Here is a 26947-nt window from a genome sequence, read left to right on the forward strand (position 1 = left end):
CCTAATCATTTTTGTTGCCCTCAGCTGGACTTTCTCCAATTTGTCCACATCCCTTCTGTAGTGGGGGGACCAAAACTGGATGCAGTACTCCAGGTGTGGCCTCACCAGTCCCGAAAGAGGGGAATAATCACTTCCCTCAATCTGTTGGCAATGCTCCTACTAGTACAGCCCAATATGCCATTGGCCTTCTTGGCAATGAGGGCACACTGCTGACTCATATCCAGCTTCTTGTCCACTGTAATCCCCAGGTCCTTTTCTGCAGAACTGCTGCTTAGCCAGTTGGTCCCCAGCCTGTAGCAGTGCATAGGATTCTTCCTTCCTAAGTGAAGGACTCTGCACTTGTCCTTGTTGAACCTCATCAGATTTCTTTTGGCCCGATCTTCCAATTTGTCAAGGTCAGTGGTCTCCAAACTTTTTTGATCGTGCACCCCATCAGTAAAAATTTTTTGAGCACACCCCCCCTACCATTTTTGCTGCTCCAAGCAAAAAAAAAAAAAAGGGGGGGGAAGGGGGGGCTCTCGGACTCCCGCCAGAACTGCCCCTGGGGCACTCCGCTTGAAACCGGCTGCCAACTAGACACCGAGCCATTGATCACTACCCGTTGAGCCTGACAATCTAGCCAGCTTTCTATCCACCTTATAGTCCATTCATCCAGCCCATGCTTCTTTAACTTGCTGGCAAGAAACTGTGGGAGATGGTATCAAAAGCTTTGCTAAAGTCAAGATATATCACATCCACCGCTTTCCATATCCACAGAGCCAGTTATCTCATCATAGAAGGCAATCAGGTTGGTCAGGCATGACTTGCCCTTGGTGAATCCATGTTGACTGTTTCTGATCACCTTCCTCTCCTCCAAGTGGATTCCTTGAGGACCTGCTCCATGATTTTGCCAGGGACTGAAGTGAGGCTGACCGGTCTGTAGTTCCCCGGGTTCTCTTTCTTCCCTTTTTTAAATATGGGCACTATATTTGCCTTTTTCCAATCGTCCGGGACCTCCCTCGATTGCCACGAATTTTCAAAGATAATGGCCAATGGCTCTGTAATCACAACTCCCTCAGCACCCTTGGATGCATTAGATCTGGACCCATGAACTTGTGCATGTCCAGCTTTTCTAAATAGCCCTTAACCTGTTCTTTCACCACTGAGGGCTGCTCACCTCCTCCCCATACTGTGCTGCCCAGTACAGCAGTCTGGGTGCTGACCTTGTCTGTGAAGACTGAGGCAAAAAAAGCATTGAGTACTTCAGCTTTTTCCATATCATGTGTCACTACGTTGGCTCTCCCATTCAGTAAGGGTCCCACACTTTCCCTGACCATCTTGTTGCTAACATACCTGTAGAAACCCTTCTTGTTACCCTTGACATCCCTTGCTAGCTGCAACTCCAATTGTGCCTTGGGCTTCCTGATTACACCCCTGCATGCTCTAGCAATATTTTTATACTTCTCCCTAGTCATCTGTCCAAATTTCCATTTCTTGTAAGCTTCCTTTTTGAGTTTAAGATCACCGAGATTTCACTGTTAAGCTAAGCTGGTTGCCTGCCATATTTGCTATTCTTTCTGCACTTCTGGATGGTTTGTTCCTGCACTCTCAGTAAAATACAGCCAACTTTCCTGGACTCCTTGCCCCCTCATATTAGCTTCCCAGGGGATCCTGCCCATCAGTTCCCTAAGGGCATCTAGTCTGCTTTTCTGAAGTCCAGAGTCCATATTTTGCTATTCTTCTTTCTTCCTTTTGTGAGGATCCTGAACTCAGCCATCTCATGGTCACTTCTGCCTAGGTTGCCACCCACTTCTACTTCCCCTACCAATTCTTCCCTGTTTGTAAGCAGCAGGTCAAGAGGAGCATGGCCCCTAGTCAGTTGCTCCAGCACTTATACCAGGAAGTTGTCCCCAACACTCTCCAAAAACTTCCTGGATTGTCTGTGCATTGCTGTATTGCTCTCCCAGCAGATGTCAGGGTGATTGAAGTTTGACACCAGATTGCTTTGGTTTATCAGGGATGTGTCGGTGATTAAGACAGGCTGCAGGAAGGGGTGCCCCATCAGGGGGAAAGAGTGGGCTCTGAGCTAAGCCCAAAGGGATGGGTGGTACGAATAACTGCACAGGGGCTGAGAGCTGACTCGCTTTGTTTTTGGCCTGTGATTTTTGGACCTGCTACCCCAGAAAGTGAGGTCTAAATCTGGCCAATGAGCTGAGCCATAAGTAGGGCCCTACCAAATTAGCGACCAGGAACAATGCGTTGTGGACCATGAAATCTGGTCTCCACCTGTGAAATCTGATCTTTTGTGTGCTTTTACCCTCTACTATACAGATTTCACGAGGGAGACCCATGTTTCTCAAACTGGGGTCCTGACCCAAAAGGGATTTGGAGGGGGGTTGCAAGGTTATTTTAGGGGGGTTATGGTATTGCCACCCTTACTTCTGTGCTGCCTTCAGAGCTGGGTGGCCGGAGAGCGGCGGCTGTTGGCCGGGCACCCAGCACTGAAGGCAGCGCCCCGCCAGCAGCAGCGCAGAAATAAGGGTGGCAATACCGTACTTCTGTGCTGCTGCCTTCAGAGCTGGGTGGCTGAAGAGTGGTGCTGCTGACTGAGGGCCCAGCTCTGCAAGCAGCAGCACTGAAGTAAGGGTGGCAATATCATACCAGGCCATCCTTACTTCTGCGCTGCTACTGGCGGCGGCTCTGCCTTCAGAGCTGAGCTCCTGGCCTGCAGCCGCCACCACTCTCCAGCTGCCCAGCTCTGACGGTAGCGCCGCCACCAGCAGCAGCACAGAAGTAAGGGAAGCTGTACCGCAACCCCCCCTGCAATAACCTTGTGAGCTCCTCCCCTCCAACTCCTTTTTGGGTCAGGATCCCTACAATTACAACACTGTGAAATTTCAGATTTAAATAGCTGAAATTATTCAATTTACGATTTTAAAAATCCTATGTCCATGAATTTGGTAAGGCCCTAGCCATAAGCTACCGAAGCAGGCTGGATAGCATGTGGGGAAAGCTGAGGCGGAATGGCTGCAGCAGTGTGCTACACACAGTCTCTTGTCACTTCAAGTAAGAATTGCTTCAGGTAACAGTGAAAAGTTGTTTAGACTTTCAATACATCAACAAAGTTATTGTGAACCTTTTTCTACACACAAACTTTCAAAAATAGGAGCCTAAACATAGGCTCGTAAACTCATATTTAGGAGCTGAAGTAATTTTTCAAAAGCACCTAAATGATTTAGGAACATAAGTCCTCTTGATATCTAGCTGTAACCCGTAATGGAAGAATATACCTTTATTGAAGCATTTAAGCGTTCTTGATTTGTGGAAGTTGACTATATTGGAAGGTAGTATTGGTTGCAAATATAATTGGCTATTTGGTTATCAAAAGTATGTTTGAGTTCTTGTTGGTCTCATAAGAAGAATGTTAATGAGGCCCTGAACTTTGAAACCGATGAGATCACATAGACAAGGGATTGATATTGTGAGATGTAAGTGGGGTTGGGATGTATTTTTGTTACTCTAGATGGCACCAGGAAAGAGTAGGACAATGGATATGATAGCAGAGTAGTCCCTACAATATCTAACCATGAGGACTGCTCTTGAAGGGAAGAAACTTGGGCTATGGGTGTATAATACAGATGATCACTAATATGGACTGAAACAGAGTTAAGTTAATAAGAGAATTAAAATCCCAAAAGATGAAATTGGGTTAAACAGAGCAGTCACAGAACATTTAGAAATGGGACTAATTATTTTGAAATAAATATCATTAAGACTATTATAAAATAATTTTGTAAAGAAGTTTGTGAAAAATATTAAAAAATCAGCTATGGGCAAAGGCTGTAAGCTAATCAAAGGGCAAACAGCCATGAGCAGAAAAGTACTGAGGGCTTGTCTGTATTGGGAAAATGCTTTGTATAACCAAGAAGACTTAGTCCATAATGTGGCAAGGATGGTCCCATTAAAATGGTGTTAGCTGGTTGTGGTTAACCCTAAGATCCCTGCTAGTGTTAACCACAGCCAGCTAATGTGTTTTTAAACGCAATTGTCCTCCACCTTAAGAGCTAAGTCAAGCTTACAAGGGTTATGTCACATGTTTTCTAATCCGATGCATTCTCTCAGTGACTGTAGACATACATTTAATTAGCCTTTCTGTCTTAGAGTAAGTGATCAGACAGTGGCCAGACAATTTTTTAGGGAGCAATTACCCTCCACCCTGATCATTTTGCTCCTGGGAACAGAGGTTGCCTCATCCTTGTGTCTCCTCTGTTGCTACTTGTGATTGTATGTGGTGGGCCTGGTATCCCATCACAATCCACTTGAAAGCGTGAGAGTGACACGATCAGGTTGGGCAAGGAAGATCTTAATGGCTACCTATGTTTCTTTGCGATCCAAGAGGATGCTAGGAATGCCAGAAAAGTGCATAAACTGGAAATAGTCAAACTTTACTCCTCTTTATCTGACTCAAGCATAATGGCAGGCCGGGGGAAGGCTTGAGTATATTTCTTCCAAGAAGGAGTATCAAAAGAACAGCCTGTTCAGTTTTACCTTCTCTGGATACTTTTCCTCTTCGCCTTAGTGTTTAATTTTACCTATAAACAAACTAATCTGCAGAAATATACCTAGTTGAATAAATAAAGTCCTATATAGATGACAGGTAACTGACTTGCAAGGTATTATTTGCACTTGAAATTGGTGGGTCTGCTGCTCTCTAGGAATACCCCTTTAAAAAACTCCTGCTCTGCCTTTTCTTTGTCTTTACAGGTGCTCTCAAAATGCACATTCTTAGTCTGCAGACGTACTGCTTCATATTGTGTGCTGGTTAGTCTCATAAGCTATGCATAGTCAGTCCTTGGCTAGAAGCCATCCAGGGAAACTTGGGGTACATCTATACAGCACAAAAAACCCCATGGCAGCGCATTTCACAGCCCGGGTCAACTGAATTGGGCATGCTGTGATGCTAAAAATAGCAGTGTAAACATTTGGTCTAGCCTGGGCTCTGAGACCCTCCCCCTTCGCTAGGTTTCGAAGCCCAGGCTCCAGTCCGAGCCTGTACATCTACAGTGCTATTTTTAACCCCATAGCATGAGCCCTGCGAGTCTGAGTCTCGCTGCCGAGGGTCTTTTTTTTGCTGCATCGATATGCCTTTAGGGTTCTACTGAAAGTGGTGGTGGTGATAATTCATTGTCAGCCTTTTCTCTGTCAGTACTGAACTAGTGCCCCAGTAGGGGGACGCTATGGGGTTGGAGTACCAATCTTTTAGATGAGATGTACAATTGAGATTCTGAATGCACTGATTAAAAGACCGTGGCACTTTTTGCAAGTGTCTTGGTGTTAACACAGTTGATCTAGGCAAATTCCAGATGGCATCAATTCATTTTGTGTCTCAGTTTTCTTTGCGGTTTTAGGTGAAGTATTTTAAGGCATATCTACACTACAATTTTAAGTCGACCTCTGTTAGGTTGACTTACATCCACTGCAGTAGTCACTCCAGCGTAGCCATGAAATTGACAAAAATTACGGCCAACAGCTGATGTAAGTAACATGCAGTGTCTGCACCGACACTGCATTGTCCTAACTACACTGACATAAGCCCTATGCCAGCGGTTCTCAACCAGAGGCCCGGGGCCCCTTGGGGGGCTGTCAGCAGGCTTCAGGGGGTCTGGCAAGCAGGGCTAGGGTTAGATTCTCGGGGGCCAGGGCAGAAAGCCAAAGCCGCGCCACGCAGTGCTGAAGCCTGGGGCTCTGAGCCCTACCACCCTTGGCTGGGCTGAAGCCGAAGCTTGAGCAACTTAGCTTTGCGCGGCCCGCTGTGGTGTGGGACCTCAGGTAATTGCCCTGCTTGCTACCCCCAAACTCTGGCCCTGGCTTTTATATGCAGAAAAACAGTTGTTGTGGCACAGACCTCAGAAAGGAAAAAGTTGAGAACTCCCACCCTATGCCTCTCGTGGAGGTGGTGTTATGTCGGTGTAATAGGGCACTTGTATTGTCAGGAGCAAGACTGTAATGTGGACACTGACATAGTTAGGTCGACATAAGCTGCCTTATAGACCAAGTCTTACTTCCTGCCATAAGTTGTTGGGTAGTGTTGCTTTGTGCTGTTAAACAGCAGCTGCCTTCTTTTATGACCAATTAATCTTGTTAAAGCATTGTGGGGTCTCTGGAATTGGAAGGCACTATATAAGTGTAAGTTATTTAGTACAAGAAGCTTTCTGTTTAGGAGTCTACTGTTTAAATTCTTGAGAATGTTGGCAGGGCTTGTTCAGGTTGCATAAGTGTCATTATTAAGTGCAAGTCCTTCCCTCTGAACATCTGGTGAAGGTATAGGCTCTAGCAATGTGGTGATTCATTGCTAAGTACAGTAGTGAAGAGGACAAAGACTGGAGGAGTGGTGAACTATGGCAGAGTTAGCATTGGGCAGTCCACTTCCAGTGTTTGCAAAATCCACTTGCCAACGGGGCATGGGAAACTTCCTTTGGTGAATGGTGGTGAGGAGAGGAAGGAACTAAACTATCAACTTCTGCAGACTCTAAGCTTTCATTTAAAAAAAAAATGCTACCATTTATGGCTGTAAAGAGCCTCCCATATGCAAAATGAATATGAATCAATGCTGTTTTTGATTTTTGAAGTCTGCAGACACCTCTAGTGCTTTGTGCAATCGTGAAACTGACAAGAATCATGTTAGAGAGGTGTGAGAGGTAATGTTTTAGTGCACCAACTTCTGTTAGTGAAAGAGAGACACTTTCAAGCTTATACAGAGTTCTTCAGATCTGGGAAAGGTACTCAGTGTGTCACAGCTATATAGAAGGGTGGTGTAGATTGTTAAGCATAAGAAGTTAACCCCTCGCAAGAGATGTTCAGGATGAAGTAGGCAGTTAACACCTCGGTAGTCATAGGACAAAGGAGGGTTAGTGGGTTACAGATTGTTGTAGGGAACCATAAATCCAGTGACCAAGTCCATGATTTTTAGTGTCTAGCAAAGTTATGAATCTAAGCTCCCAAGCTCATCTTTTGAAGAAGGTGTGCAGATTTCCTTTGAGGATGAGGACTAAGGTCAGATATGGAGTGATCATTTTGTGAAAAGTATTCGCCCACGGGTGATGTAGTGTTTGTCTTTTATTATTTTTCTGTGTGAGTTCATTTGAGTGCTGTGACGAACTGGGCCTGTTCTTACTGTGGTGTGTTGAATGCTGACAGGGGAGTGTGGCTAGGATAGTCTGTATTGGGGGATGGGAGTCTGCCCGAAGGCGAATACCTGAGCGTGTAACATGAGAACCCAGGAAGGGGTTGGAGGCCAGGTGACACCTTGGCCCGGGAAACTGAACAAAGGCGGTGGGAGGGGTCGCTGAAGGCAGTGTGCTGGAAGCGGGCTGGAGAGATGGCTGGGAGGCAGAGATGGCTCTGACCCCCCAAAGGGGGGTGGGCTGGGATGCCCTGGGACCCCAAGCTGGACCTAACTGAGGGGGGCCCTGTTGTCTGTGCCTGCAAGACCTGTCTTGGATTGTATTCCTGTCCTCCAAATAAACCTTCTGCTTTACTGGCGGGCTGAGAGTCATGGTGAATCGCAGGAAGCCGGGGGTGCAGGGCCCTGAGTCCCCCAATACTCCGTGACAAGTGCGTAGTGATTGGTTTCCACCACATAGTTGTTGGGGGCATTTAGTGCACGGGGGTGAGGTACCCCACATGATAGGCATATGTAGGTCCCATGGATTTTGAAGGGTGTGCTGTGGTGAATATTGATCATTGTAGTAGTAGAGATATATCTGTAGATTTTAAGAATCATGTTAGTTTCACCTTGTTGCTGTATAGGAAAGCACTACAGCTAGAGCAGAGATTCCAATGTTATCTTATTTTCCATAATCCTAATTTTCACATGTAATTACAAAATTATTAATTTTTGCAAGAATGAAAATTTTATATGAAAGTGTGTGTCACGCCCCATCACTCAGGTCTGATGAACACACAAATAGCGGTGCAGGAGGCTGAGGTACGATATGTGGAAATGTCATTCCTGGCAGAAGTCATAAGGGAGAGGAGAGGGGAAAATTGCAGGGGTATGTCAGCACTGGGCTTTCACTTTGATGGGTAGCCTTAGTCCTCAGGCTAGTCAGGTACACTGCTTAATCACTAGGTATGATGCACCAGGTATGACAGACTACAGGAGAAATGGGAGGTGGGGGGGAATGTACACTTTTTAATCTTTCTCTTGTACTTCCATGGCCCTGGCACAGGCTGGCCCTTTAAGGAAAGCTAGGCTCAGCTTGGCCCATGGTCTAGCAGTTACCACTCAGCCTGACCCGTGATCTAGCCACACAGAGGCAGTTAGTGGTTCCGGCTGGGTTAATGGAGTTAGAGACTGACCTCAGCTGCGGAGGACTACTTAAGTAAAGCTGGAGAGCTCAATCTAGGGGGAGAGACTGCTGAGAAGGCAGAACTCTCCTGTAGGAAGGAGAACCCACAGGGAGCAGGATAGGCTCCTGTGCTGGGGAGCCCTGAGATAGGGCCTGCAAAGACTGGGGAAGATCCGTAAGGGAAGCTGCCAGAGTCCCTGGTAAAGGGAGGCAGCGGGGGAATCCTGCTGAAGAAGCAGCAAGATAGGGGAAGCTCTGCAGGGGCTAGGAAGCAGAGGGCTATAGTGGAACCTGGGAGGGGCAAAGAATTATTAGTTTGGGCATTTGATTTGGATTTTCAGTTGGAACTTTTGTTATTTTGGAAGGAGACTGAACTTTGTGACTTGGCCAACCCATGGAAGGCCCCGTGAGAGACAGACAACTAGTAGGGGGCACCAAAGGTGAGGACCCCTTGCAGCATTGCCCCCTGACATAAGGGGGCACTACAGGTGTGAGTGTGGCATTTTACAGACCCCCATCACTGTAGGGCAGCCTTTAATGTATTTTTCCTCATGACACTCCTGTGACGTAGGAAAGTGCTATTATCTCCATTCTGTAGATTCCAAGGCCAGAAGGGACTGTTGTGATCATCCAGTCTGACATCCTGCACAGCACAGGCCAGAGAACTGCCCCATAATAATCCGTACCGCAGATTTCCGAGAAAAAATCCAATCTTGATTTAAAAATTGTCAGTGATGGAGAATCCACCACGACCCTCCGTAAATTGGTCCACTGGATAATTACTCTCACTGTTATAGATTTATGCCTTATTTCCAGTCTGAGTTTGTCTAGCTTCAATTTCCAGCCATTGGATTGTGTTATACCTTCCTCTGCTAGACTGAAGGGCCCATTATTAAATATTTCTTCCCCATGTAGGTGTTTATAGACTGTAATCAAATCACCCCTTAACCGTCTCTTTGTTAAAGCTCAATAGATTGACCTCCTTGAGTCTGTCACTATAAGACAGATTTTCTGATCCTTTACTCATTCTTGTGGCTCTTCTCTGAGCCCTGTACAATTTATCAACATCCTTGGATTGCGGGCACCAGAACTGGACACAGGATTCCAGCAGCGTTGCACCAGTGCTAGATACAGAGGGGAACGGAGGGAAAGAGAGACTAAGTGATTTGCCTGAGGTCACACGTGGAGTCTGTGGCAGGGTAGGGAATTGAACCCAGAGTCTCCCAAGTCCTGGGCTAGTGCCCTAATCACTGGACCATCCTGACACACCAGCTAAGGCAGGTGACTTCGGAAATGGGGTGAAAGAAAACGTAAGGACCATTAACAGTGAGATAATTACTTGAAGCTTTTTAACATCATCATAATGAGTCGACTTCTTGCTCCATATTTTTTTGCTGTCCTGAGTCTCTCTTGCATGCTGTTTCTTGCTCATTTACACAGTATTGTTGTGCGGAATTGAATTTGAAATAATCTTATTTTGTATTTCGGAACTGGGCAGAAACACAATGTCTTGCTTTATATTCAAGTAGCACCCGAAGGTCTCAGTCAGGATCAGGGCTCAGATTTGCTATGCATCGTATCTGACCTACTCCTTGCCCTGACAAGTTTACAATCTAGCTTGAGACAAGATACGGTAAGTGGGTGATGGTAACAGTAGGCTGGAAAAGGGAGTGAGAACCAGGGTAACAGTCACAAGATTATGCAATTGGTCTAACAGTGTACAACAGAAAAGTTTGCACCATATTGTTTTAACTGTTTTACCCCTCGTCTGCCTGTCATTGTTACACTTGAATGGCTTTGGAGAAAAGTGGCTGAAAATCAGCAGGAACTATTGAGAGCATGTCACAGGTAAAATTTCTGATGCTGTTGTGCGGGCACATGGAGATGTGTACAGAACACTTGGCTTTTCTAAGGGCTTGTTTAATTTGTGAATTAAGCAAAAGATGTGTCTAAAAATGAATGTAATGAATTTACTATTAGTTAAAAGATATGGAGTTGCAGTGCAAAGACCAAGGCCTTGTCGACAGTGCCACTTATAGCGCTGAAACTTTTTTCGCTCGGGGTGTGAAAAAACACCCCCCTGAGCGATGCAAGTTTCAGCACTGTAAAGTGGCAGTGTAGATAATGCTGCAGCGCTAGGAGCCACGCTCCTAGCACTGGTAGCTATTCCTCTCACGGAGGTGATTTTATTACAGCACTGGGAGAGCTCTCTCCCAGCGCTGGAGCCGCAACTACACAACCACGTTAAAGCACGTTGGCTGTGTAGACATAGTCAAAGTCTCATGGATAAATAAATAGTAGATTTATTTATAACTAAAGTGTCCTTCAGAATGCCTGCCTTCGGCAATTCTAGTGATTCTGCTTTTTTGGGGCAGGAAGTTTGGAGAGTGTGATACAATCTCAAATTCCGCCGTCAGATGACATCCATTTGAAGATTGTTGCTGTATTTCATAACTGAACAAAAACTAGAAGTATCTTCATAGCATATCCAACATCTGTCCAAAGACTATCTAGCCATTCTTGGATTGCTAGCTTTTTTAACAGTAGTTTTCCTGCTCATATCATAACCACAACAAACCAGAAAGTAATCTATAGATTTTGTCCATTGCCTCTTAGTGTGACTGTTATATTTATAACAGCATTAACAACCTATACTTCGTGTTAATGTTACAAAGGTTGCCTTTGAAACTTTAATTCAACCCCCTTGTATGTACTCATTTTTGGGCTGGTCGGCACTGAAAATTTACATTCTTCTTCGAGTGCTTGCTCATATCCATTCCATTAGGTGTGTGCGCGCCGCGTGCACGATCGTCGGAAGATTTTTACCCTAGCAACACCGGCGGGTCGGCTGTGGAGCCCCCTAGAGTGGCGCCTTCATGGCGCTGAATATATACCCCAGCCGACCCGGCGCCCCCTCAGTTCCTTCTTACCGCCCCTGACGGTCGTTGGAACTGTGGAGCGCTGCTTAGCTGTTCTCCACTTTCCCTAGCTTTCTTGTTGTATCATAGTTGTAGTTATAGTTATAGTCTTAGAGTTTGTTGTAAGTTAGTTAAGTAGTTTTAAAGTTGTTCTAAATAGTCCAGGGGGTTAAGGGGGTCGTCTCCCCCCTTTTCTCCCCCGGCCGCGGGGCCGGGCTCATGCCCAACGCTCCCGGCTTCAAGCTGTGCGCCTCCTGCGCTAAACCTATGCCCACGAGCGACCCGCACGAATCTTGTCTGAAGTGCCTGGGAGAGTCACACCAGACAGACAAGTGTAAAATCTGTAAGGCCTTTCGTCCGAGAACGAAGAAGGAGCGGGACTTTCGGCTCAGGCAACTTCTGATGGAGGCGGCTCTTAGCCCGGACGCTCCTTCCACGAGCAAGGCCCCGGCACCTAGCACCTCGGTGCGCAGTGCCCCGGCGGCACCGGCTGCGACGACCACGCGAGTGGCGTCAGACAAGCCTCCCCGGCACCGGACCTCGTCGGCACCGCAGACACAGCAAGTGCCTCGGCGCCGGTCCTTATCCCCAGGGCATAAAAAAGCCCATAAGACGGGGACATCAGTGCCGAAGACGCCAGCTCCCCCAGTGTCGGGGGTAGAGCCGCGTCCACCGGTGGAGCAACGGAAACAGTTGCCTCCGGCACCGTCGACTCCGGCGCCGAGGCCGTTGAGTCCGGTGCAAATAGCGTCTCCCCCCAGGCCGGCGGTGATACAGTGCCTCCCGTCGACTCCAGAGACCTTTGCGGCGGCGAGAGACTTAATAGCTCTCACGGAGCCGGCACCGCCTCAGCCACCGGCACCGACTGCACCGTTGACTCGCCCGGTCCAGTCGAGGGGGAAACCTGCTTTGATGCGCCCACCATCACAAGGGCTGGAACCTCGGCACCGGTCCAGGTCCCGAAGCAGGTCCCCACGCCGCTCGCAGTCCCGGCGCCGAATATCGTCTCGGCACCGGTCGTACTCGCGGCCAAGATCTACTTCGCGGCACCGTTCTACGTCTCGGCACCGCTATGATCGTCGGCACCGATCAACGTCGAGACGTAGTTCTCGGCACCGCTACGGTCGGCGCTCGACGTCGAGGGGTCGCTCCCGGCACCGGGCATACTCCAGGTCCTCGTCGAGGTCCAGATCTGACTCCCGGCACCGACGAGGTCATCGGCACCGGTCGCGGTCCCGGCACCGATCGCCGGCACCGCGCAGAGATAGATCATCTCCGGACCGGCACCGTGCGGCACCGCAGCCCACCGGGATGGTTTCATCTCTCTCGGCACCGCCATGGCCGTCTAGATCGGTGTCCCGCTCCTCGGAGGACTTGTCGAGATCGGCATACCCCCCTCAAGGGCGCGCCGATGAACAAAATTTCGGCCACTGGCAGGAGATGGCAGAGGACCAATCTCATGGACCATCTCACTGGTCGTTTTGGACCCCGTGGGCATACCACCAAGAACAAGGGGCTCCAATACCATCGACCTCTCGCTCGGGTCACTCGGTTAGAAGGGCCCCAGAATCCACCATCTCTCGGCCTCCGCCAGGAGGCATGGAGGCTTCGGTGTCCACGCCACCCGACACCAGGGACCCAAGTGCAGGTGATGCCCCGGCCCAAGAGCAAAGGGATCAGGACCCCCCCTTGGATCCGGTACCACCGGAGGCATCCTCTTCCTCCTCTCCGGACGAGGCAGTGGCGGGCACTTCATGTACGGGTCCCCCTCCGATAGATCTTCGGGCTCACCAGGATCTCCTGCGTAGGATGGCCCGTAATATGGACCTGCAGGCGGAGGAGATAGTGGAGGTGCACGACCCGATCGTGAACATCCTTGGAGCAGATGTCCCATCGAGGGTGGCGTTACCTCTGATCCGCACGATCCAATCGAATGCGGATACGATATGGCAAACTCCTGCCTCCATTCCACCCACAGCGAGAGGGGTGGAAAGAAAATACTTTGTCCCCTCTAAGGACTATGGGTACTTGTACACCCACCCCCAACCGTGCTCACTGGTGGTGGAATCAGTGAATGCACGAGAGCGCCACGGCCAGCAGGCTGCAGCGCCTAAATCAAAAGAGGCTAAGCGGCTCGACCTGTTTGGCCGTAAGGTCTACTCAGCCGGAGGGCTACAACTGAGAGCGGCGAACCAACAGGCGTTACTGAGCCGCTACAATTTCAACTCCTGGAACTCTATGGGGAAGTTTAAGGAGTTGATTCCCCAAGAGTCCAGGGAAGAGTTTGGAGCCATGGTAGAGGAGGGCAAGAAGGTGGCTCGGACCTCCTTGCAGGCCTCCTTGGACATTGCAGACTCAGCGGCGAGGACCCTGGCTTCGGGCATCGCTATGCGCAGGATCTCCTGGCTTCAGGTTTCGGGTTTGCCTCCGGAGCTGCAGCAAACCCTACAAGATCTGCCTTTTGAGGGGCATGGATTGTTCTCGGATAAGACGGACTCCCGCCTGCAGAGCCTCAAGGACTCGAGAACAATCATGCGCTCCCTGGGGATGCATGTTGTGGGCCCCCAGCGCAGGCCATTTAGGCCGCAACCTCAGCGCTTCTACCCCCCCCCGCCTCGTCAGAGACAAGACTCGGCCCGGAGGCGAGGGCGAGGTGGTAGAAGAAGGTGGACCGGCCCTCAACCCGGCCAGAACCAGGGGCCACCTCGACCACCTTCAGGCCCCAGGCAGAACTTTTGAAGGTGCGGTCGAGGACGGCGCCCCAGTCATCCCCCAGGATCCAGCCCCCTCCTTTCGGGATCGCCTCTCCCACTTCCACCGTGCTTGGTCCCTTATAACTTCGGACCGTTGGGTCCTCCGCACGGTGGAGAGGGGATACGCTATCCAGTTTTCTTCTATCCCCCCCTCCTCCCCCCCTTCCCCGTCCCTCTTCAGGGACCCTTCTCACGAGCAACTTCTTATACAGGAAGTTTCTACGCTCCTCGCTATGGGGGCCATAGAGGAGGTTCCAGTGGAATTAAGGGGCAGGGGATTCTACTCCCGTTATTTCCTCATCCCCAAGTCCAAAGGAGGTCTGCGACCCATCTTGGACTTGCGCGGACTCAACAAATTCGTAGTAAAGTTGAAGTTCCGCATGGTCTCTCTGGGGGCCATTATCCCTTCCCTCGATCCTGGAGACTGGTTTGCCGCCCTCGACATGAAAGACGCATACTTTCACATTGCTATTTTCCCGCCTCACAGACGCTTCCTCCGATTCGTGGTAAACAGGGTGCACTACCAATTTGCAGTCCTTCCCTTCGGACTATCTTCGGCCCCACGGGTCTTCACGAAATGTATGGCTGTCGTGGCAGCGTACCTTCGTCGGCAAGGGATACAGGTGTTCCCGTACCTAGACGACTGGCTGGTACGCGGTCGCACCAAGGAACAAGTTCGCGATCACGTCCACATAATAGTGCGCACATTCAACAAGTTGGGTATCCTACTCAACAAGGACAAATCCACTCTAGAACCTACCCAGAGAATAGAATTCATCGGTGCGGTTCTAGACTCCAGACGCGCACAAGCCATCCTGCCAGACAATCGCTTTTGCACCATCACGAGCCTCATACAGGGACTCAAGGCCTTCCCAACTACCACGGTGAGGTCGTGCCTTACCCTCCTGGGTCACATGGCTTCATGCACGTACGTAACCAGGCATGCCAGACTTCGGCTTCGCCCACTCCAGACCTGGGTGTCATCAATATACCGCCCACATCGGGACAGCCTGAATATGGTGGTCACAATCCCGAACTCGGTCCTGACCTCCCTCACATGGTGGCTAGATCACAATGTGGTTTGCGAGGGGATGCCGTTTCACGCCCCACAACCCTCTCTGCACCTGGTCACAGACGCTTCATCTCTGGGTTGGGGCGCCCATCTCAACGAGCACCATACCCAGGGCCTGTGGACTGCACCTCAGCTAGCCCTGCACATCAATGTTCGGGAACTGATGGCGGTGCGCCTGGCGTGCCAGGCATTTCTCAATCTCCTACGTGGCCGCTGTGTGTTAGTTCTCACCGACAACACCACGGCCATGTTTTACATCAACAAGCAGGGAGGAGCACGTTCGTCAATTCTATGCCAAGAGGCCATTCGCCTGTGGGACTTCTGCATCGCCCACTCAATCCATCTCACGGCATCGTTCCTCCCTGGAGTCCAGAATACTCTGGCGGACCGGCTCAGCAGGTCCTTTCAAACGCACGAGTGGTCTATCCGTCCGGACATTATACATTCCGTCTTCCAGAAGTGGGGGTTTCCCCACATAGACCTGTTTGCATCTCGAGACAACAGGAAGTGCCACGTGTTCTGCTCCCTGCAAGGTCGAGCTCCGGGCTCCCTCTCGGATGCGTTTCTCCTTCCCTGGAAAGACCACCTGTTTTATGCCTTCCCTCCGTTTCCTCTGGTCCACAAGGTACTGCTCAAATTGCGCAGAGACCAGGCACAGGTAATTCTGATCGCTCCAGCGTGGCCGAGACAACATTGGTACACCACGCTGTTGGAACTCTCGGTTCGGACACCGATCCCGCTTCCGTTGTATCCGGATCTCATCACGCAGAACCACGGCCGGCTGCGTCACCCCGACCTGCAATCACTCCACCTCACGGCGTGGCTGCTCCATGGTTCACCCAGGCAGAGCAACAGTGTTCTCACTCTGTCCAACAGATTCTGCTGAGCAGTAGGAAGCCCTCAACACGGACCACATACTTGGCCAAGTGGAAGCGGTTCTCCTGTTGGTGCGAACAGCGAGCCACGTCCCCGTTGCACGCACCTATCCCTCTCATTTTGGAATATCTCCTATCCCTAAAACAGCAAGGGTTGGCGATATCTTCAATTAAAGTTCACCTGGCCGCTATATCGGCCTTCCATCCAGGGGAACTCGCGTCCTCGGTATTCTCTAACCCGATGGTCGTTAGATTCCTCAAGGGCTTAGACCGGACGTACCCACAACAACGTCAGCCCGTTCCGACGTGGGACCTCAACCTGGTTCTCTCCAAGCTCACAGGTCCTCCATTCGAGCCACTGGCCACCTGTTCACTTCTGTACCTGTCCTGGAAGACAGCCTTCCTTGTAGCCATCACCTCAGCAAGGCGCGTTTCTGAACTCAGGGCGCTTACATCCGAGCCCCCTTACACAGTTTTCCACAAGGATAAAGTGCAGCTTCGTCCACATCCTGCCTTTCTCCCTAAGGTGGTTTCTCCTTTTCATATCAACCAGGATATATTTCTCCCGGTCTTTCATCCTAAACCACATGCTACTCGCCAGGATCAACGTTTGCATTCTCTGGACGTACGCAGGGCCCTGGCTTTCTATATTGACCGCACAAGGCACTTTAGAAAGACGACGCAACTCTTCGTTGCAGTGGCCGACCGAATGAAAGGCTCACCGGTCTCCTCACAACGCCTATCCTCCTGGATTACGTCTTGCATCCGGACTTGCTATGACCTGGCAGGTGTCTCAGCACCGCACCTCACCGCCCACTCCACGAGGGCCCAAGCTTCCTCGACGGCTTTCCTGGCGCAAGTTCCGATACAGGACATTTGTAGAGCTGCGGTTTGGTCGTCAGTCCACACATTTACAGAACACTATGCACTAGTGCAGCAGTCCAGGGACGATGCTGCCTTCGGATCAGCAGTTTTGCACACAGCAATGTCTCACTCCGACCCCACCACCTGAGTTGGGCTTGGGAGTCACCTAATGGAATGGATATGAGCAAGCACTCGAAGAAGAAAAGACGGTTACTCACCGTTGTAACTGTTGTTCTTCGAGATGTGTTGCTCATATCCATTCCAAACCCGCCCTCCGTCCCCACTGTCGGAGTAGCCGGCAAGAAGGAACTGAGGGGGCGCCGGGTCGGCTGGGGTATATATTCAGCGCCATGAAGGCGCCACTCTAGGGGGCTCCACAGCCGACCCGCCGGTGTTGCTAGGGTAAAAATCTTCCGACGATCGTGCACGCGGCGCGCACACACCTAATGGAATGGATATGAGCAACACATCTCGAAGAACAACAGTTACAACGGTGAGTAACCGTCTTTTGGCATAGCTATGTTTGTCAGGAGTGTGAAAAATCCATACCTCTGAGAGATGTAGTTATGCTGACCTAACCCCTGATGTAGACCAGGGTAGGTCGACAGAAGAATTAGGTAGACAGTGGTAGGCTGACGTAGCTACAGCCTCATGGGAAGGTGGATTACCTACGCAGAGGGGAGTACCCCTCCTGTTGGCGTAGGTAGTGTCTACAGCAGTGGTCTCCAATCTTTTTACGCACAAGATCACTTTTTGAATTTAAGATCAACCCAGGATCTACCTTACCCCTTCCCCGAGGTCCCTCCCGGCTCACTCCATTCTCTTGCTCTCCCCCACCCTCCCTCACTTTCACTGGGCTGGGGCAGGGGGTTGGGGTGTGGAAGGGGGTGCAGGCTCTGGGCTAGGGCCGAGGGGTTTGGAGTGTGTGTGTGTGTGTGTGTGTGTGTGTGTGTGGTGCCGTGCTGAGCCTGGTGCAGGGGGTTGGGGTGCAGGAGTGAGGGGTGCAAGCTCTGGGAGGGAGTTTCGGTGCAGGGGTCATATGGTCACACTGCACCTAATCTCATAGAATCCACGGGATATTTCATGAGTTTTACTTTTTATTAGTGCAATTTGTGGTTTAAAGATCCAAAATCCTTCAGGGATTGTCACAAATCAGTGTAACATTCTCAGCTTTGGGGTGTGGATTGGCTGAGCCTGGGACGGGGTTGGGGTGCAGGAGTGAAGGGTGCAAGCTCTGGGAGGGAGTTTGGGTGCAGGAGGGGGCTCCAGGCTGGGGCGGGGATTGGGATGTGGGAGGGGATGAGGGGTTTGGGCTCTGGGAGGGAGGTGCTTACCACAGGTGGCTCCTGGTTGGTGGCACAGTGGGGCTGAGGCAGGCTGCTTGACTGCCATGGCCCAACGCCGCCCCCGGAAGCGGCTGGCTGCTGGCACGTCTCTGCGCCCCTTGGGGTGAGGGGGGCAGCGGGTTTCCGTGTGCTGCCCGTGCCTGCAAGCGTCGCCCCTGCAGCTCCCATTGGCCAGGGAGCTGTGGGGACGGTGCTGGGGGCGGGGGCAGCACACGGAGCCGCCTTCTCCCTGCCCCCAGGGGCCGCAGACGCGTGCCAGCAGCCAGCCCCTTCTGGGAGTGACGTGAGGCCAGGACAGGCACGCAGCCTGCCTCAGCCCCGCTGCGCCGTTGTACTTTTAGTGGCCAGAGATCGCGATGGACTGGCAGATACTCCAGGATCAACCAGTTGAAGCAAGGGACTGCAGGAAGAGAGAGGATGGTTTTACATTTAAAGCAGAACTGGGTTCTATCCCTAGCTCTAGTATAGACATGCTATGTGATACTGGACATGTTACTGAAAGCAGTGTTTTGACAGGTATGTGGGTGTTCCTCATCTTCTGGGTGCCCAGCCTGAGTCAGCTGGGCTCTGATGTTCTGAGTACTCAGAACTGCAACTGAATTAATTGGGAGCTTTGGCTGCTCAGTGCGTGTGGTCCTTGGAGCAGTGATTTTCAAATTGTGGGTCTCGACCCAGAACTGGGTCATGGAATGGAAGGGACTGGGTCGCGGCGGCTCTGGTCAGCACCACTGACCTGGCCGTTAAAAGTCCTGTCGGCGGTGCTGCCTGGCTAAGGCAGGCTAGTCCCTACCTGTTCCGACACCGTGCTGAGCCCCGGAAGCAGCCAGCAGCAGGTCCGGCTCCTAGGCAGGGGGGCCACAGGGCTCCGCGCACTGCACTTATGCTCCCTGTGCACTGACTCCGCTGGGGGGGGGGCGGTGCCTGCGGGCAAGAGCTTGTGCGCCTCCACCTAGGAGCCGGATCCTCCATAGCCATAGGGCAAGGAGGAAAACGCTCTTCCATATTGAAAGCTGAGAAGGCTGTGAAGTTTCCTTTCGTTGTGGAGGTTTTACACATGCATTTCTTTTTCTCCCCTCTCCCAGAGGATGCCAGCCCCCATCAGACTACGGGAGCTGATCCGGACCATCCGGACAGCACGAACCCAAGCAGAAGAGCGTGAAATGATTCAGAAAGAATGTGCTGCCATTCGGTCATCCTTCAGAGAAGAAGATAATACATACCGCTGCCGGAATGTGGCAAAACTACTGTACATGCACATGTTGGGCTATCCTGCGCATTTTGGACAGGTAGGGTTGGCTGGAACTTAGCTCCAATTCCTGTTGTCCTCTGTTAAGGATGATTTAGTAGCTTTTGGCGTCTGTCTTGGTTTGTTTGCTTCTGAATCTGGGCAAGTTTGTTCTGCCCATGTTAGTGGTCTACATTCTAATTGTAATCTGTCCACCCTTAGTCGAGGCTTGTATAAAAATGTCCTGAATTCCATGAAAATGTCCAGCCTGCGGTACTGTCTGGTAATTGGGTATGGTGATTGCTGTGCAATAGTGGTCTCAAACTGTGTTCCATGGAAAGGAAACGTAGGAATTTCCAGACTGGATCAGACCAGTAGTCCATCTAGCCCAATATTTTCTCTGATGGTGGCAAGTGCCAGTGGAAGGGATATGAAACCCCATAATCAACAAATAGGCACTCATCTGCTTATATAAGAAGTTTCATCATAACCCCAGGCGGGTAGTGGGTGGTTTGTGTTCTGAAACAGAAATACTGTTACGCTTTTATTCTAGCTAATGTGACTGAGAGAATATTTTATTAACCATATACATGTCTAATTCATTTTTTAATTATCCTAAAGTCTTGGCTTCTGTCTCGTAGCAGTGAGTTCCACTGGTTAATCATGGGGTGTGGTGTGTGTGAGAGAGAACGGAAGGGGGAAGTTCTTGTTCTACAGAACACTTCTGGCTGGAGTTGTTGCTTAATCATTGTGACAAAATCATCTTCATGCCATAAAGCTTCCTGTTGATCCTAGCTCAGCCTAGGTTTCTAATGCTTGCAGAGGCTTTCCTGACAGAATTACATCTCAAAAACCCAGGCATGTTGGTGGAACCCTTGAGGCTGCTTTGTGTCTCTGGTGTAAATTCATCCTTGATCAAACTTGCAAACACCACCATGTGGCTGGTACAGTAAATGCATTCAAGCAGAACCAAATTCCAAAATGCCCTGATGTTGTTAGACAAGTTGGAGGCTGCAGGAGTGAGGTCAGACTGTTCTAGAAAACATAAAATTATCCATCCTGTAGTGGGTAATACATCCCTCTATCCTGGGAGAGGAAATGAATCAAGCAGTTGTAGCCATTGTATCAGAACAAGTTTATTTACATCTTGTCCCATTCATACCCTCCTAATATTGTTACTGCATGTAACCAAGCACTTTGGTTAAACTGTGAAATTGATTGCCACAGGAAGTCATTCAAGCTGAGAACGTAACAAGATTCAAAAAGGGGTTGGATATCTGTATAGATATCAAGAATATCCAGAGTATAATTAATGAGAAATTTTGAAAGGGATATTAAACTTTATTGGGCTCAATGCAGCAGTAACTAGGTGAAATTCTCTGGCCTGTAATATGCAAGAAGTCAGACTAAATGATCTTATGGTCCATTCTGATGTTAAAACCTATTAACCTTGTGGTTCAGGGCTTAAGCCAATTTCTAACTATAAGAAACCAGGATAGGATCTATGTAGGAGGAAGCAAAGGCACCGACTTTCTACTTGCTGGGGGAGGGGGAGTGCTCGACCTCCCGCTCTGCTCCAGACCCCGCCCCCACTCCACCCCTTTCCCCAAGGCTCCATCTTGGGCCTACTTCTTCCTGCCCCATTCCCCTCCCTCCCCCAAGCATGACCTGCCCTCACTCCTCTCCCTCTCCCCAGTGCCTCCTGAATGCCACAGCTGGTACGCTGCAGGTGGGATGTGCTGGGAGGGAGGGGGAGATGCTAATCGGCAGGGCCACTGGCGGGTGGGAAGTGCTGATCGTGGGGGGCTACCAGTGGGTGCCTGTGGGGGGAAGGTTATTGCCTATTATGGAGTTCTTCCACCTTCCTCTGAAGCATGTGGTTCTGGCACGATCTGACGAGGGTAATGGACTAAAGAATCTTGGGTCTGAGCCAGGGTGGCTATTCTGATGTGGTTGCCACAGGAAAAGGGTGGGTCCAGTAAGCTGGGAGGGGAGATTCTCACAGGAGGCTCTCAGGGTCAGTAATGGGCAAAGCTTTGATCACTCTGCTCTTTAGAGAACTGGGAGTACATGGCAAAGTGCTGGCTCTATGAAGGAGGTGTTCTCCACTCTGGCCTGCAGATGGCAAGTGAAGAGTGCTCCTGCTTTGTGTCAGGATCAGGGAACTGCTTAAGAAATGCACTGCCCGTGTCAAGGCTGCTTCCCCACTTTGAACTTTAGGGTACAAATGTGGGGGCCTGCATGAAACTTCTAAGCTTAACTACCAGCTTAGATCTGGTCCGCTGCCACCACTCTCAATGCTAATTCCCTTCCCTGGGTAGCCTTGAGAGACTCTTCACCAATTCCCTGGTGAATACAGATCCAAACCCCTTGGATCTTAAAACAAGGAGAAATTAACCATTCCCCCTCCTCCCTTCCACCAACTCCTGGTGGATCAAGATCCAACCCCCTTGGATCTAAAAACAAGGAAAATCAATCAGATGCTTAAAAAGAAGGCTTTTAATTAAAGAAAAGGTAAAAATCATCTCTGTAAAATCAGGATGGAAAATAACTTTACAGGGTAATCAAACTTAAAGAGCCCAGAGGACCCCCCTCTAGCCTTAGGTTCAAAGTTACAGCAAACAGAGGTAAACACCCTAGTAAAAGATACATTTACAAGTTGAGAAAACAAAGGTAAACTAACACGCCTTGCCTGGCTGTTTACTTACTTGAAGACTTGAGCTGTCCCGTTCCCCTCCCACCCGCTCCTACTTTGAGGTCCCCCCCATCTCTCTACATAATATAATTAAATGTAATATCCCTGTAGCAGGAAAAAAATCACAGCGGCCCAACACTAACATTTAATTTCAGAAAGGGGAACTACACAAAAATGAAAAGGTTAGTTCAACAGAAATTAAAGGGTACAGTGCCAAAAGTGAAATCTCTGCAAGCTGCATGGAAACTTTTTAAAGACGCCATAATAGAGGCTCAACTTAAATGTATACCCCAAATTAAAAAACATAGTAAGAGAACCGAAAAAAAGCCATCGTGGCTAAACAACAAAGTAAAAGAAGCAGCGAGAGGCGAAAAGGCATCCTTTAAAAAGTGGAAGTTAAAACCTAGTGAGGAAAATAGAAAGGAGCATAAACACTGGCAACTGAAGTGTAAAAATACAATTAGGAAGGCCAAAAAAGAATTTGAGGAACAGTTAGCCAAATACTCAAAAAGTAATAGTAATTTTTTTTTTTTTTAGTACATGAGAAGCAGGAAGCCTGCTAAACAACCAGTGGGGCCACTGGATGATTGAGGTGCTAAAGGAACACTCAGGGATAATAAGGCCATTGCAGAGAAACTAAATGAATTCTTTGCATCGGTCTTCACGGCTGAGGATCTGAGGGAGATTCCCAAACCGGATCCATTCTTTTTAGGTGACAGAGCTGAGGAACTGTCCCAGATTGAGGTGTCATTAGAGGAGGTTTTGGAACAAATTGATAAATTAAACAGCAATAAGTTATCAGGATCAGATGGTATTCACCCAAGAGTTCTGAAGGAACTCAAATGTGAAATTGCAGAACTAACAACTGTAGTCTGTAACCTATCATTTAAATCCGCTTCTGTACCAGATGACTAGAGGATAGCTAATGTGAAGCCAATTTTTAAAAAGGGCTCCAGAGGTGATCCCGGCAATTACAGGCCTGTAAGCCTGACTTCAGTACCAGGCAAATTGGTTGAAACTATAATAAAGAACAATATTGTTAGACATATTGAGGAACATAATTTATTGAGGAAGAGTCAACATGGTTTTAGTAAAGGGAAATCGTGCCTCCCCAATCTACTAGAATTCTTTGAGGGGGTTAACAAGCATGTGGACCAAGGGGATCCAATCGACATGGTGTATTTAGATGTTCAGAAAGTCTTTGACAAGGTCCCTCACCAAAGGCTCTTACGCAAAGTAAGCTGACATGGGTTAAGAGGGAAGGTCCTCTCATGGATTGGTAACTGGTTAAAAGATAGGAAACCAAGGGCAGGTATAACTGGTCAGTTTTCAGAATTGAGAGAGGTAAATAGTGGTGTCCCCCAGGGTCTGATCTGGGACCAGTTCTATTCAACATATTCATAAATGATCTAGAAAAAGGGGTAAATAGTGAGGTGACAAAATTTGCGGATGATACAAAATTACTAAAGATAGTTAAGTTCCAGGCAGACTGCGAAGAGCTACAAAAGGATCTCTCAAAACTGGGTGACTGGGCAACAAAATGACAGATGAAATTTAATGTTGATAAATGGAAAGTAATGCACATTGGAAAGCATAATCCCAACTATACATATAAAATGATGGAGTCTAAATTGGCTGTTGCCACTCAAGAAAAAGATCTTGGAGTCATTGTGGATAGTTCTCTGAAAACATCCACTCAATGTGCAGCGGCAGTCAAAAAAGCAAACAAAATGCTGGGAATAATTAAGAAAGGGATAGATAATAGGACAGAAAATATCATGTTGCCTCTATATAAATCCATGGTACGTCCACATCTTGAATACTGCGTGCAGATATGGTCGCCCCATCTCAAAAAAGATATATTGGAATTGGAAAAGGTTTAGAAAAGGGCAACAAAAATGATTAGGGGTATGGAACGGCTTCCGTATGAGGAGAAATTAAAAAGACTGGGACTTTTCAGCTTGGAAAAGAGACGGCTAAGGGGAGATATGATTGAGGCCTATAAAATCATGGCTGGTGTAGAGAAAGTAGATAAGGAAGTGTTGTTTACTACTTCTCATAACACAAGAACTAGGGGTCACCAAATGAAATTAATAGGTAGCAGGTTTAAAACAAATAAAAGGAAGTATTTCTTCACACAACGCACAGTCAACCTGTGGAACTCCTTGCCAGAGGATGTTGTGAAGCCCAAGACCATAACAGGGTTCAAAAAAGAACTAGATAAATTCATGGAGGATAGGTCCATCAATGGCTGTTAGCCAGAATGGGCAGGAATGGTGTCCCTAACCTCTGTTTGCCAGAAGCTGGGAATGAGCAACAGGGGTTGGATCACTTGATGATTACCTGTTCTAGTGGTTGGAGCTGGAATTTGGAGTCCAGGGTGGAGTTGAAGCAAGGCTGGAGCAAGGGCAAGGTTGGAGCAGGCTAAGGCTTGAGGAGCCTGATGCTACTCTTAGGCAGAAGCAAGTTCCAAGCCTTGAAGTGAAGCTGAGCAGACTGAATTGCTGTTCCTCCTGGGAGCTTTATGTACATAGTCTGGAGTCACAAGACCAGTTTCTGGCTTGTGAATTGGCTGGAGCCTAGCACAGGAGTGACTCATCACCTTACATTAACCCCTCCTTGATGCACTTCCCCAATGTCTTTCGACCCAGCTTGCTGGGTTGCAATCGATGGAATTCATGAAGGAGGATGGGTGCGTGTATGTTACTGGCAGCTTCCCGAACAGTCAGCTGGTCCATACCCTTCCCAGTCCACGAGGTATATCAGTCGTCGTCTGAGGAGCTCAGAGTCCAAGATCTGTCTTACCACATATTCTTCCTGCCCCTGAACCAAGATGGGGCATGGACATGTTTTTGTACAACTAGGAAAGGAGTTGTCCAAATATTTCTTTAACAAGGAAACATGAAATACTGGTGTCAAGTATCAGAGGGGTAGCCGTGTTAGTCTGAATCTGTAAAAAGCAACAGAGGGTCCTGTGGCACCTTTGAGACTAACAGAAGTATTGGGAGCATCCCAATACTTCTGTTAGTCTCAAAGGTGCCACAGGACCCTCTGTTGCATGAAATACTGGATGTATCGTCATGTTACGGGGTAGCTGGAGCTTGAAGGCCTCTGGGTTAATCTGTTGAATGATCTGGAATGGGCCAAGGTAATGGTGGTCTAATTTCCTTGAGGGTCGGAAGATGTCCAACTTTTGAGTTGAGAGCCATACTGTGTCTCCGACTGCCATGGGAGTATGGTCCTGTCAATGAAAGTCAGCATATTTTTGTAGTTCTCCTTAGCCAAGTTTAAGTGTGATTTTAATTCTTCTTGAATGCAGTGGAGGTGTTGAACCAAATTGGAGGCTGCAGGGACACAGAAGGCTGGTGGTAAAGATGGATGAAATGGGGGCGGAAGCCATAATTGGAATAGAAGAGGTTTTGGAGGGTTGATTTGTGATCAGAATTATTGTAACCGAACTTGGCGAACGTCAGGAACTGGACCCAGCAATCTTGATGGTAGTTAATGAAGCAGCAAAGATATTGTTCTAGAATTTGGCTTACCTGTTCTGTTTGTCCATTTGTCTGGAGGTAGTAGGCAGAGGAAATGCATGGGGTAATTTTCAGGTGTTTGAACAATTCTCTCCAAAAGTGGGAGATAAACTGTGGCCAACATTTGTATGTAATGTCAGTTGGTAACTTGTGGAACTTGAAGATGTGGTCAAAAAATAAGTGAGTGTCGCTTTTGCAGTGGGGATCTTCTGACAAGGCACAAAGTGCGCCATTTTAGTGAGGAGGTCGATGACTCTCAGTATAGCTGTGCAGGCCTGCGAAGTGGGGAGGTCAGTGATGAAGTCCATCAAGATAGAGGCCCAGGATTGGGATGGGGTTGGAAGTGGGATCAGGAGGTTTGGCATGGGGGATCTTCATCTGGCAACACACCTCCCAGGAAGCTGTGTAAGATTTGATGGAGGAGAATAGTTTTGGCCAAAAGTAGCAGGAGATCAGCTTTGCTGTCTTCCAGTACCCGAAGTGACTTGCCAGAGGGGAATAGTGGCCTAGCTGGAGTACAGCTAGATGGGGTCGTCTGTTGGTGACATAAGGGCAATCCTTCAACCAGAGTTCTTCGTTTTTGATCAAGAAGTTTGGATCAGAATTGGCTGATGTCCATGTCACTGCAAGCGGATCATTGGGCAATGTGGACTTCAGAAGAGCCGAAAGATTGGTATGTCCAACACATTTATAAAATGGCAGGGCTTCAATACAGTGGCAGATTTGGGACGGTTATCTCTCATATCTAGGTTTTCGCCCTTGTGAGATAATGCATCAGGTTTGCCATTTTGGGTACTGGGTTGGTAGGCCAGAGTGAAGTTAAATCTAGAGAAGAAGAGGGACCAATGTATCTGACATTGGTTGAGGGTTGTGGGCTTTTGGAAATGTTCCAGGTTTTGTCTGTGGACACCTGGACTGGAAAGCGTGCACATTCTAGGTGGTGGCATGACTCCTGAAATGCAGTCTTGATGGCTAATAACTCCTTATCATAGATTTCATAATTTTGTTCCTTGGGTGTCAGCTTCCTAGAATACAAGGAACACTGGAGGAGTAATTCAAGGGTCCATGATGTTGAGATAATACAGCCCCAATCATGTAACTGGAGACATCTGTTTCAATGACAAAGGGTTTAGATGGATCCAGGTATATTAGGATGGGGGCAGAAGTAAACGCTTTCTTTACCTGATCAAAACCCATTTGGGCTTCTAGAGTCCAGCTGAAAGCAGATTTCTTCCATAACAGCTGAGTAGGTGGAAATATCAATTGTGAGATAACTTGGATGAATCATCTAGAGAAGCTGGCAAGCACTAAGAAGCACTGAACATCGCAGATGTTCTTG

At 48.9% G+C, this 26947-nt stretch overlaps 1 protein-coding gene across 5 annotated transcripts in view; it reads left to right on the forward strand.

Annotated features, from left to right (window-relative positions):
• AP1G1 (adaptor related protein complex 1 subunit gamma 1) overlaps positions 1 to 26947 on the forward strand; it is a 95888-nt gene that overhangs the window by 7553 nt on the left and 61388 nt on the right. For 4 of the 5 annotated variants that reach the window (XM_065567694.1, XM_065567693.1, XM_005310212.5 and 1 more), the window contains exon 2: positions 19241 to 19444. In XM_065567694.1, the coding sequence (XP_065423766.1) occupies positions 19244 to 19444 (201 nt within the window). In that variant the 5' untranslated portion in view covers positions 19241 to 19243. Of the gene's footprint in view, positions 1 to 18535; positions 18675 to 19240; positions 19445 to 26947 lie in introns of those variants that run through there. The other variant, XM_065567692.1, reaches the window with a different exon arrangement.

This window comes from Chrysemys picta, chromosome 14, assembly GCF_011386835.1.
Source record: "Chrysemys picta bellii isolate R12L10 chromosome 14, ASM1138683v2, whole genome shotgun sequence".
NCBI classification, from domain to species: Eukaryota; Metazoa; Chordata; order Testudines; family Emydidae; genus Chrysemys; species Chrysemys picta.